Source organism: Geotrypetes seraphini, chromosome 17, assembly GCF_902459505.1.
Source record: "Geotrypetes seraphini chromosome 17, aGeoSer1.1, whole genome shotgun sequence".
Taxonomy (NCBI): Eukaryota; Metazoa; Chordata; class Amphibia; order Gymnophiona; family Dermophiidae; genus Geotrypetes; species Geotrypetes seraphini.
Genome location: NC_047100.1, coordinates 43218822 through 43232588, shown reverse-complemented (window position 1 = coordinate 43232588; position 13767 = coordinate 43218822). Strand labels below are relative to the sequence as shown.

At 51.8% G+C, this 13767-nt stretch overlaps 1 protein-coding gene across 3 annotated transcripts in view; it reads left to right on the top strand.

The window, feature by feature from the left end:
- CACNA2D2 (calcium voltage-gated channel auxiliary subunit alpha2delta 2) overlaps nt 1–13767 on the top strand; it is a 1199719-nt gene that overhangs the window by 92230 nt on the left and 1093722 nt on the right. For all 3 annotated transcript variants that reach the window (XM_033926190.1, XM_033926189.1, XM_033926191.1), the window contains exon 2: nt 7701–7782. In XM_033926190.1, the coding sequence (XP_033782081.1) occupies nt 7701–7782 (82 nt within the window). The remainder of the gene's footprint in view (nt 1–7700; nt 7783–13767) is intronic.

Genomic DNA, 13767 nt, shown 5'->3' with positions numbered 1-13767 from the left:
ATGCCCTCGACCCTGCCACCCCAGCAAGGGTCAGAGGGGTGGCATGTCCCTCATGCCCCATTATCTGGGTCACCTGACCCACCAGGCACGGCACCCCGCCGGCCCACCGCTTGTCACCGGATGAGCCCCAATGACCCAGTAGCTCGGGAGATCCGCCCCCGAGCACTCCCAACTACCGGAAAAACATGGGGTGGGTGGGAGGGAAAAAACCGGCTCAGGAGGACCCACGACGGTTGGGTCCTCCACACTCTCCCCTTTTATAACTTCACCCCCCCCTCCACCGCGCGCTCCTACTACCGCCAGTCACTTTGAAATTGTCCGGCCCTACACAGCCAATCATACCGCCCCCCCCCTCACTCGCCGCCCCTCCGACGGCCCCAGTCGATGGGCAACACGCAGGCCTGCCATCCCCGTGTTATCCTACGCCCATCGACACGAGGGTCTCGGGCTACTCTTAACAGCGGGATATGGACACGTCCTCTGTTGCCCTATAACCCCAACACCTAGATTCCCCCCCCCCATACTCCCCAAGCATTCCCCCCAAAAATACTCTGACTACAATTGTTGGTAATTAACCGCAGCTCAATTTATTAATCATAACAAGTAACGTAATATAATTTCAATGATAACATTAGTTAACATAAACTCCCCTAGCTCCTCCCGAGCTACCCATAAACTGCAATGCCCTCGACCCTGCCACCCCAGCAAGGGTCAGAGGAGTGGCATGTCCCTCATGCCCCATTATCCGGGTCACCTGACCCACCAGGCACGGCACCCCGCCGGCCCACCGCTCATCACCGGATGAGCCCCAATGACCCAGTAGCTCGGGAGATCCGCCACAGGCCTGTGATCCCACAGGCCCCCCCCCCCCCCAAGAAAAACAAGCCGCGGCTAACATAAACCAAGGACGTTCTCACAACACACCGCAAAGTCATCTAAAAGCAGGTCCCACCCTACATCAGACAAATGAACCTTATCTTTATGAAAAAGCCCCGCACAACCGACCTCGACCCACCCGTGCAAAATCTGCTTACCACCTTGGGACACAACCCACTTTCCAATCTGCCGATTAAACTTGGCCAATCCTCGAGTCCAGCGTCGAGACGCCAAACACCGAGGCCGCGGAATGACATCCGACCAAATAACCCGTGTACTCGGGAACCAGTCAAAAATAACTCGTAAGTCATCCTTAATGATGTTGAGCAACTGCCTAGCCGGCAATGTATCAACATCATTACCCCTTAAATGTAGAATAAGCACGTCCGGACGACGAGGGCATGACCGCAAACGAAACAAAAATGGCAAAAGTTGATGCCACCTCATACCCCGTTGCCCCCACCAGGATACCCGGATGCCCAAATGTCCCAGCCCAAGATGTCGACCTCCAGGACGCAACAAGGCCCTCTCGCCGGCCCAATGAATGAAGGAGTGGCCAATGATCCACACTGCCGTACTGCTCCGCTCCGCACCTGAAAAGCAAACAACAAATTGCAACAGTCCAGAACTATGACTCTACACACGCGCTACACAACAGTCCCCAAATTACTGATTCTCCCTTCTCCCCCTCTGCCCTCTACCCGACTCGGCCGGTCTAATGTAAGAGCGAAAGGCTCCTGAGGCCCAACGCCCCAACCGCCGGAAACTGAAACCGGGACAGAGGAACCCCATCAGCATGCATGAACAAAATCGGGGACCCCACCGCTCGCAGCGATAAAAACTCCCGCAAACAAGACACCGGACAAGAAATACAACCCGCAATCCTATTGAGAACTAGCCACTGCCCGCGTCCCGCCTGATCAGTCTTGGAGCTGACCACATGAATCTCCACCTCGGTGTCACCTAACTGCACATGTTGAACACACAAACCGCGCCCCCTAGCCCTGTCAGCTGCACTCACCAGCAACTCCCCCACTCTCAACGCACCAAAGAAAGCAAGGGAAAAAGCCGCCCGAAACATACCAGCTTCATAAGGGGAGTGGGCCAAATCCGGCAAGACTGCCAACAGCTGCACCAGCAAGGCATGCTGAATAGGTAAACGAGAATCAGGCCTACAAGGCACCGCTCTCCCCAAAGCTCGAAGCAGGCGACGCACCAGGAAACCCGATGCAGGACATGACCAACCCAATGCCCGACAGAAAAAGGCAAACCCAACCAAACGCCCTTGAACCACTCGACGGGAAAGCTGGGTCCTGTAGGAATCCAACACGAAATCCTCCAGCAAGGATTCGGCCACATCCCCAGGTGTCCAGCCTCTGTTGAAAAGAATAGTAGCCACCAAACGGAACCCCGCTGAATAATGAGACCAAGTAGCCGGCGCTACCGACAGGCGGAGCATGTCCCACACTCCCTCTCGACCAGGCTCCACAAATGCGCCGGCATCAAAGCACCTTCTTCGTGAGCCTCCGGCGCCAGCCGACGAAACTGTGAGAAATGGAAACGAGAAAGAGCGTCAGCAATTCCATTGTGCAAACCAGGGACATGTCGCGCTCTGAGATACAAATTAAGACGCAGACACCGTAAAACCAAGGCTCGCACCAACCCATTCACCGCTAGGCAACGCGCCACCTGTCTATTAACCACCTCCACCACCCCCAGGTTATCGCACCAGAACACTACCCGCCTATCCCGCAATCTATCCGCCCACAAGTCGCAGGCCACAATGAAAGGAAACAATTCCAGGAGTGTAATATTCCGCGTAATACCCTTCTCCACCCAAGCTTGTGGCCAGCGCTCCGCACACCACGCCCCCTGACAGTACAGACCGAATCCCACCCCTCCAGCCGCATCCGAAAACAGCTCCAAGTCGCAATTAGACACCTCAGGAGCCTGCATAGGCAAATAGCCATTGAAGTCGCGTAAAAAACAAGCCCACATACGCAGATCAGCTCGAACTCCCGCAGACAGCCGCAAAAAATGTCGCTTCTCCCTAACCCCCGCCGTGGAAGCCGCTAATCGACGCGAAAAGGCACGCCCCATGGGCAAAACCCGACAGGCAAAATTAAGAGAGCCTATCAAGGACTGAACTACCTGCAAAGTAGTTTTACGCGCCGACAAAACACGCTCAATCAGACCAAGCAGCTGCTGAACCTTACCCACCGGAAGACGAGTCACCAAATTCTCAGAATCCAGCTCAATCCCTAGAAAAACCAAAGACGACACAGGACCCTCAGACTTGTCCCTCGCCAACGGTATCCCAAACTCAGCAGCCATGGACTCAAAGGCGCCCCTCAAACGCGAACAGTCATCCGAATCCGCCGGTCCTATGAACAGAAAATCGTCAAGATAGTGAACGACCGCATCCAACCCAGCCCGCTGAACCACCACCCAGTGCAGGAAGGAGCTGAACATCTCAAAATAGGAACACGAGATAGAACAACCCATAGGCAAACAACGATCATAGAAATAAGCACCGTCAAAGCGGAAACCTAACAACGGATAAGACTGCGGATGAAATGGCAACAGTCGGAAGGCAGATTCGATATCCACTTTGGCTAACAAAGCACCGCGGCCCGCCCTAAGAATGAGCCGCAGGGCACAATCAACGGATGAATAACGAACCGTGCAAAGATCCCTCGGAATACCATCATTCACGGAAGACCCAACGGGCCGAGATAAATTGTGAATGAGGCGAAACTTACCAGGTTCCTTCTTAGGGATCACCGCTAGAGGAGACACCATCATAACCGGAAAAGGCTGCTCCCGAAAAGGACCCGCAATCCGGCCCAGCCGCAATTCCTCCTCCAATTTGCGGCGGACCACGGCACCCAAATGTGTAACAGAGGACGAATTACGTGCCCGAACCCCAATCAACTCCCCCCGAAATGGAATCTCAAAACCCTCAGAAAACCCACGCTCCAATAGAAGAGCCACACGCACCGGCCTATAACAACGAAGCCACGGGAGCAACCTACCTACCAAGACTGGAGTAGGAACCGCACGCGACCCACCACTACTTGCCAACCCCTGGAGGACCTCCCGCTTGCTTCTTGGGGCACTTAAGGAGGGAATGCGGCTGCCCGCATTGGGAGCACGCATGTCGAAATCTACAGTCCGTGAAGGAACAGCTGGACTTGTTGAATCTCCAACACACATCACCGAGCCCTCCTCCGCCAGACCCCCCCCCCCCATCCCGGGCCGAAAGGGCCGCCCACCGCCCAGAGCAACTGCCGACGCACGACCCACACCCACAGGGGCTACCCCAGCTTTTGAGGACATATGGGTGAGCCACAGATTAACGTCCTGCGTGCCCCATGACATATGTGTGTTCTCTTCCATCTTGTCCCTAAAAGCCTCATCATAATTTAACCACGTCCAGCCACCAAAGCGCTGATACGCATCTAGTACAGAATCGGCGTACGCTAACAATAAACCATAATCCTCAGGACGGGACCTCCCCCAAACACTGGCTAGCCGCATGAATGCCCGTATCCAATTAAGGATGGACCGCGAGACTGGCAAAGGTTTAACCGCACCCCCTGCACGTTTGGATTTTTTCCTGCTACGCCGATGTGCCCTACCCTCCAGGAGACGAAAAATGTCAATACAGGCACGTCGCCTAATCTTGTGCCGTAAGTCGCGTGGTACTCGCTCCCATAGTTCGGTCAGAGCGACCAACGCCGGCACACCTCTACCATCCCCTTGCTGCATCACGCCCCCCGTTCCCACAGGACCCCCCTCCCTAACCGGCCCAGCCCGAGGAGAAGAAGATGCCGATGAGGAAGACGAGGACGAAGAGGAAGACCAACTCGAAGAGGATGAATCCCTTCTGCGCCGCCGCTTCCCCTTACCCTTCCGCCCCCCAGTTTTCGCCCCAGAAACCACAGCAGGCGCAACCTTACCCGAAGTGGAAGGTCCAGCCTCATCCAAGGAGAGGCCACTCGCAGCAGCCTCTGCAGACGCCACCGATCGGCGATCCTCAACAGTGATGCCACGGCCAGCAACCACCACACCCGAAGAGGGACCAGCGACGCCTCCGCCAAGAGCCGCTGACTCCAACGCCGATGTCACCGAAGCTCGCACGCCACTCTGCCGATCAGAGATTCCATCCACGCTGCCGGTAGAGGGACCTGGAGCCGCTCCCGCTGCACCCCACTGGTGTTCTGGAATCATCGCTGGACTCTGTGAAAAGAAACCACAACCAGGAACAAAGCCCGGAACACCACCCCCCTGCATACCCCAACCAGGGCCTCCAACCCCAAAAGGCCAGGAGCCACCCATCCATCCCGGAGTCCCACTACCCCCCCAGAAGGGGGGCAAAGAACCTGAACCCCAACCCTGCTGCCCAGAACACCAAGGGATCATGCCATACGGCAACCCCCAAGGACCCGTGGGACTCCCACCCCAAACACCAGACCCCCAGCTAGTAGAAGGCTGAGGCGATGGCTGAGAATTGCCCCCCTCCCCATGGGACAACCCATCCACCCCCAACACAGGTGCTGTATTCAGGTCCTCCACACCAGACCCGGAAGCCTCACCCAGAAACCCAGACTGCCCCGACGCGGCACGGAGAGCTGGCCCTGCACATCGCACCTCCCCCACAGACTCCTGCACTATGCTAGGAGCTGCACAGCTGCGGTCCCCAGGCCGGGCGGACGCCTGCCCGCCCGACTTTTTCTTCCCGGAGATCTTTTTGGGCCCTGCCCCCTTCTGCGTAGCAACGCGCTCCGGCCGGTCCTTCCCCGAAACCCGCCCACTCACAAGCCCCGCTGAGCCAGCCAGAGCGATCGCCGAAAGCGCATCGCATTTTGAGCGTCGCTCCGGCCTGCCCCGTTCAAGCCCGCCTTCTACACCCACCTGCTCTCCCGGGTCCTCCACCAACGAGTCCCATGCCCGAAACGATATCTCGGCCACGTCGCGCTCCTGCTCCTCCACCGCCGCCAATCGCTCCGCCATCGCCAACAAGTAGAGAGGACACCGAACGCCACGAAGGTGAGAAATCAAAAACCGGCTCAGGAGGACCCACGACGGTTGGGTCCTCCACACTCTCCCCTTTTATAACTTCACCCCCCCCCCCACCGCGCGCTCCTACTACCGCCAATCACTTTGAAATTGTCCGGCCCTACACAGCCAATCATACCGCCCCCCCCCCCTCACTCGCCGCCCCTCCGACGGCCCCAGTCGATGGGCAACACGCAGGCCTGCCAGCCCCGTGTTATCCTACGCCCATCGACACGAGGGTCTCGGGCTACTCTTTCTGTGTGAAACCTAAACACAAAGTCTGGCCAGTGGCCAAGAATAATAAATCTTTCTGAGAACTTGAACCTTTGGAAAGGGAAATCCTTACCCAAAATACTGGGGTTTAACCACAGCATAGCCATTGCCAGGCCTGAAGGGCACTTAGCCCTCCATGTCTCAGGTACAAACTTAACCTCCCCCCTCCCTGAATATTCAGTGCCAGTACTTCTGTGGGTCCCTATACTGAATATTCAGACTCTTACAGCCTCCCTCTAAGTTAACGAGTTATATTTAGCCTTCTAACCAGGCAGCAGGTTGAATATTAGTTATTTTAATTTGCCAAAACTCTTCCCAGACCTGCCCAAGATCTCCACCCCTCCCCCCTCCCACAAGAGCACCCTCCCTCCAACCCTCAGCAGCTTTTCCTCCATGAACTTCCCCTCCTGAACCCTCCACCCCTTGTATACCCCCAGGCTTTCCTTAAGGGGCCCAAGTGATCTTTTGTAGTGAACAGGAGTGATCCCATGTAGCAAGACTTCCGCTAGAGGTCACAGCAGCCAGTTTGAACCCTGGCATAGGCAGGAGAAGTGGAGATCACTCCTGCTTTCTGCACACCAGACCACTAAGGACTCTTAAAGTAGGACAGGAGAGCTGTAGGGGATAGAGATGGGGTCTTTTGGAGGTGGAAGCTTATAGAGGGAAGCGGGTTCAAAAGGGGGGATGCTTTTGTTTTTTTTTGGGGAGAAGAGTTCAGGAGTGGGATGGTCTTGTAGGAGAGGCCTGAGAGAGGAGGGACTCCTGAAAAGTTCTCGGTCCAACCAAGAAGAGAATGATGTGGAGCCATGAAACTTAACAAGTTATTCCATACTTTTTTTACACTTCGTTTCATATCACTAAATCTAAAAGTGTGGAATAACTTGTAAGCTTCATGGCTCCACATCATTCTCGTCTTGGTTGGGCTGAGAACTTATCAGCGACCTGGGTAAAGAGTACCGCCTTTCTATGGTATAATCAAAGTGGTATACATAGTACATGCAGGCACTTTCTCTGTTCCTGGCGGGCTCACAGTCTAAGGGGTTTTGTTTTTTTTGGTACCTGGGGCTTCACTTTCAAAGCACTTAAACACATAAAAGTGTGTCTAAGTGCTTTGAAAATGTGGCTAAAATGTGACTTGCCCAAGGCAATAAGGAACTGTAGTGGGAATGGAATCTAGTCCCCCTGGTTTTCAGCCCTCTGTAGGAACCATTAGGCCTAACTTTATCCCGTAACCATTTCCTTTTATTAGGGGATATGTGGCTTTTATGTCCATCTTTGCTTCACTTTCAAATTAAATCTTGATGCATCTAGGTTACCCGGTCATAACTCTCAGAGCCTGGAAGGTTTGTTGGTATTTTGTCCACATCTGGTGCTGCAATAAATTTAGCTTAGAGCAGTGATTTCCTATCCCTTTCCACTTCAATTATCCTGGTTATCTACTAAATGTGGTTTTTTTTGACTCTTGCGCTGTCTCCCTCTCTCACTCACAGGATGCAGTATTGGGCCAGGAGGCTGGAGCAGGAGATTGATAGAGTGATGAGGATTTTCAGTGGTGTCCAGCAGCTACGAGGGGTAAGCTGTCATTCTCCCCTCTTGTTTCCTTTTTTTTTAAAAAAAAATGTATTTACCGTATTTTTACGCATATAACGCACGCGCTATACAAGATTTTACAAACACGGAGTAAGCATGCGCGTTATATCTGTGAGCGCGTTACAGATTTTTTTTACATTCTGAGACACCCATACTGCAGAGACGGGTATGGATAATTTCGGCCCTTCCCAGTCCCCGCCGGTGGAGCTAAGGCGCTTCCTGGACCCCTCTACGCCATCATCCCGGGTTTTTGTTAATCCCTCTACTGGTTAGGTCTGTGGGCCGACTTTATGAATGTAAGCGCCCCTATTCACCCGGTCGAACGCAAATTGCCCAGCTACGAAAGAGTTAATCTGCGGTCCAAATGGAGCGGGCACGCTATACCGAAATTATTTTACATAAATGCTTGGTTCCCGCGCGCAATATGAGTGGGCGCGTTTTACACGTATGCGCGTTATTTGCTTAAAAATACGGTATTTGCGATGTGGAACTCATCAGAGGATTGCCAAAGTGTTTGTAAGAATTCATTTATTAAATCTTCTGCACTGCAGTTTACCTTTTCCTTCCTGACTCATCCTGGTATCCCTTTAAGTTGATCACCTTGACCACCACTGATTGTAGTTTAGTGGTCAGTCATATACCACACTTACAGAACTTTAATGACTCATTTAGAAGCGTCATTTAACTAGTTAAACTTGGTTCAGTTCCTTAGATATTCTGTATATTGTGGTTGTTAAAAGCCTCCAGCTCTCGCCTTGTGCAATGTGGAATCCATTGTGTTGCTTTTCCATGCTGTTGATTTGTCTCGAGTCCAATAACAGTTTTGCCTGTAATGAAAAGCATAAAAATGTTCTGCATCAAAGGTTCTTCTGTGTGACACCATGACATGGTTGGAGTATTTTGATAAATGTTGGGGGTTCTGTTCTCTTTGGATAAATCTACTAATCAAATTACAAAAATTAATTCATGTCAACAGAAAATACTGTGGGGCAAATTCTATAAATGGTGTCCTGATTTTAGGCAACAGTAGACGTCCTATAGCTGTCTAAGCAGCCAATCGGGATGCACATTTTTAGAAAAAAACCTACTGAAGGCAGGCGGCCTACACTGTAGATGTATTTGCGGGTCTAGGGAGATATATAGGGACACCTAAGCTCACCCAAGGCTGGGTGTGGGAGTGATTTTGCCCAGAAGTGACTTTGGATGAACTTAAGTGGCCCTAGGCATCTTCCTAAAGCCATGACAGACATCTGAAATGTAGGCTAGCAAAATCCTGATCTACATTTCAAATAGATGCAACTGCAGAGCTGATTGCGGCAAGGAAATCTCCCTGCTGAAACCAGCAACCTCTTCCCCCCCACCCCCTTCGGCGAAGTCACCCGGCAGGAGGGATGCCCACTCCCTCCTGCCAAATCCCTGAACCCTCATGCAAACTCTGTGGCAGAAGGGATGCTCACTCCCTTCTGCCGGAACCCCTGATCACCCACCCACCTGTGAAGTAAGCCGGGCAGGAAGGATGTCCACTATCTCCTGACACCCCCCCTCTGAATTTGAAACCCTCAAGAACCTGCACCCCTAACTCTACCCCCAACCTCCCAACCACCCATACCTTTCAGTTGAATGTATGGCTGGAGGGATGCTCACACACTCTGGCTGGCTGGCCTGCTACTCCAAAATGGTGGACCTTCCCCTTTTTGGTGCATTCTGGGATGCACTGGGGAGGAGCCGAAGGCTCCAGATTGGCTCAGATGCCTAAGGCCCCTCCCATAGGAAGGACCTTAGGCACCTGGGCCAAACAGAATCTTAGGCCACACCCAGGGCAGGAGGGAGTGGGCATCTGTCCAGTATGGCTTACTTTGGGGGGAGGGATTCTGAGGCAGGAGGGAGTGGGTATCCCTCCTGCCTGGCTAACTTTCTGGGTGGGGGTTCGGGGTTCCAGTGTGAGGAAGTGGACATCCCTCCTGCTGTCTGAGTTCGTTGGGGGGTTGTCGGGGGTTTTGGTGGGAGGGAGTGGGCATCCCTCCTGCTGGCTGACTTCTCGAGGAGGTTCAGGGGTTCCCTGTCGCAGCCACTCAGCTGATCACAGCAGGTTTGTGGTTTTTTTTTTTTTGGGGGGGGGGGTTTCAAAAATCAACTGATGACAAGGGATCAGACGCGATTCTCTAACCGGCACCTGTGACATTGGTGCCAGTTACAGAATCAGGCAGGGATGGACATCTGTCCCTTAGGGTCGACACAATTCTGTATAGCAGTGTTTCTCAACCTTTTCAAGCTAAGTACCCCCTAAGTCTAACACATATCAACCGAGTACCCCCACCCAAGCTCTGTCCCAGACCCGCCTAAACTACTTCCCTGATTCCACCCCAATAATAATACTAATTGTAATGCAATTTCTTCCATCCATTTTTCATATGCACACAATATAATCTTATTAATACATAATGATAAACACAAAATTAAAAAAAACACAAAGCACTGAATGCAGAGAAAATGTTAATTATCATTTATTCAGGATTTTTTCAAAGAGGTCAAGGCAAATGACTTAAAAATATGCAATGTCACCTCAGTACCAACTATAGAAATATAGTGCAAAATATAGACAGTAGATATAAATTCTCAAAACGGACACATTTTGATCACTAAATTGAAAATAAAATCACTTTTCCTACCTTTGTTGTCTGGTGATTTCATGAGTCTCTGGTTGCCAGGGCCGGATTAAAGGGTAGGCCCAGTAGGCATGTGCCTCGGGCCCGAAAACATCAGATGGGCCCACCGTCATTATGAGAAGGCAAAGAGGCTGTCCGGGCATCTCTTCTCCTTCCAGGGCTAGGGTTAGGAGGTGGGAAACAAGGCAGCTGCCCTGAGCCCCACAGCTCAAGGGGACCCACGATCCAGGCAGCTCACAGCTGCCATCAGCCCTGCCTTCGGCTGGGGTACCGCTAAACCTGTCAGCAAAAACGAAGACAGAAGCCGTAGGACATCGCTATAAGCTCTGCCAGTCTTGATCCTGCCCCCCTTTGAAGTGACTTCATGTTTTTGAGGGGCAGGATTGAGACCAGCAGAGCTTATAGTGAATAGTAATGCAGGCAAGAGGAAAGGTCCCGCGGCTTCTGTCTTCGTTTTTGCCGTCTGGTTTAGCGGGACCACAGCTGAAGGCAGGTTAGGTTTTGTCTCTGTTATTGCTGCCCAGTTTAGCGGGAACAGGGTCGAAGGCAGGGCTGATAGCAATCGAATGCTGGAAGAGTGGATCGGGGCCAGCAAGCCAAGGGGATGTGGATCAGGGTCAACCAGCCAATGGAAGGAATAAGAGATGCTGGATTATGAGGAGAGGGAAAAATGTGATATGCGTGTTGTGGAAAGGGATAGTAGACTCTGGGGGTGGGGGTGGGGGGGGATTGGTGCGACAGAATGGAGATGGTGGGTCCCCTTGGATGAGGACAGTTATTGGAACTAGGTGGGAGTTGGAACAATAGGGACACAAAGACAGATGCTGGACCTTGCAGGGGGAATGGAGTGTATTAGGTGGGAGAGTTGGTTTCAGGGTGGGGCAGGGAGGAATCGGCGGTGGCGGTTTCAGTGGGGGGGGGGGCAGGGAGAGATCCCAGGAGGTCATAAGAATTGCCGCTGCTAGGTCAGACCAGTGGTCCATCGTGCCCAGCAGTCCGCTCCCGCGGTGGCCCCCAGGTCAAAGACCAGCGCCCTAACCGAGACCATCCTGCGTACATAAGAACATAAGAATAGCCTTACTGAGTTAGACCATCAAGCCCAGTAGACTATTTGCACGGTGGCCAATCCAGGTCATTAGTACCTGGCCAAAACCCAAGGTGTAGCAATATTCCATGCTACTGATACAGGGCAAGCAGTGTCTTTCTCAATAACAAGACTATGGACTTGTTCCTCCAGGAACTTGTCCAAACTTTTCTTAAAACCAGCTACGCTATCCACTCTTATCACAGGTATGTGTACTGCAGGTTGAGAAACACTGCTGTATAGGACGTCGGTGTGTGATTCTCAGCCATTTGTTAGGCGCCTGCAGAAACCAGCGTCCTATACAGAATCAGGCTCTTCATGTCTACTTACATATTTTGAAATCAAGGATCTACTAAAAGGTTCTCTTAGGCTTCCGCAGCTGGCTTCATGATTGTTGCTTTTGTCAGTCTCACCGCATCTGGGTAGGTAGAACCAATGTTTCAGCCATCATGATGTGGCTTTCCTCAGGGTATGAAGACACAGCATGAGGACTGAAATGTTGGTTCTACCTACCCAGTCGTGGTGAGATCTGGCCATCAGCAGCAATCTTGATCCACTAATAGAATGAAATATCTTTCCTGTCCAAAACTATTCTCTAATCCAGATTCATTGATGCTGAAATTTGTCAGATGGCAGGTACCTTTAGTGTAATTTGAGGCAAGCACTAACAGAGAACCTAAAAGACTGCGATCATATGCAACGTGTGGTGGCCTCATAGGGACATTCACTTCTTTCATATGTGCAAAAATTAACCCAGTTGTATATGCAATTTGCTTGCAGTTTTAATTTTTAAGCATAATTGATAGCATAAATACACACATGAGCATGCGTGCTGCGCACGCAGCCCCCCCCAAATACACGTCTTCCTCTTAGGGGTCCTTTTATTAAGGTGCGCTAGTGTGTTTGCACGTGCGTGTCTGCGTGTGCTAAATAGGATATAATGGACTTGTTAGCATTTAGCGCGCGCTAAGACGCACTAGCGTGCCTTAGTAAAAGGACCCCATAGTTCTTGTTGGTGTTGATGTCATTGATGTATCTTTTCTCTTTCCACTCCTGAATTATGTACGTCGCTTTATCCATGGGATCCATATTCAAAGGCACTTACCTGGTTAGCAGCAGCTGTCGCGCAGAGTCAACGAGCAGGCCTGCCCGAAGATTTAAAAGTCCAGCGCCAGGTGGGGGTGGTTAGGAACTGACCGGTCACCACCCATCTATGGGGACACCATGGCCCCTGTGGCCTCCCCTGTTCCGACACTCATGGTTAGGAGGCACTGCTAACAGAGTGATTGCCAATGAGAGTGATAGTCAACAGCACCAGCTGGATGGATAGAACATATTTTATCCCAGGAGAAGCAGGCAGCCTATTCTCAACATGTGGGTGACGTCATCCACGGAGCCCGGATGCAAGGGCACACGTCTCCTCAGTTCTCTGTTTTCCGCGGAGCCGAGAAGTCTTATTTTCGACACTCTGCGCTAGACTTAGTTCTAAACTTCGTGCCTTCTCTCACTGCGGCTTATGTTCTTTTTAAGACAGGGTTGCTGTGTTTGCGTGTTTTTATTTTACTTAAAAAAAAAAAAAATACACACTTTGAATTTTCTTTATTTTCTTCGTGTCACAGCGGAGCTTGCCTTTTGGCATCAACCTGCGGGCTTCGATTTTTGCCGTGGCTAGTTTTTCAATGTCCCGGCTGGTCACAGGTCAGGTGGAGAAATCTTCGGCCTCGACCTCAGCTCCTGTCAAGTCTTCTACGGGGCACCCGCCTTCTATCTCCATCAAGCCTTTCTCATTTGGGTAGTCCTCGTCCTCGAGCAAATCTTCCAAGTCTTCTCCTAAGGATCCGCTTTACTTGCTGTCTTCCCCAGGTCAGGTAGTGCAGCAGTCTCTTCCAGCAGTGGTTCTGCAGCTGCCCAGAAGCATGTCTCCAAATCGAGGTGTCATTCTTCCTCCTCTTCCTCGGAGACTATAGCCACACCAAATGTACCAGATCAAGTCTCAGTTTCACATTTGCAGGCTATGATCCAGACCATTATGCCTCAGGAGTTTGGTAATATGTCTAGAGCCTATGCACTCTATACAAGAGTCGAGTCCTAGGGAGTGTCACGAATGGACACTCAATTCCTCGCCTCTTCATCACATTTTTTTTTCTCAGTGGGGGACTCCTCAGATAGATCTCTTTGCGTCTCCCCACAACAACAACCTGCCTCAGTTCTGCTCCA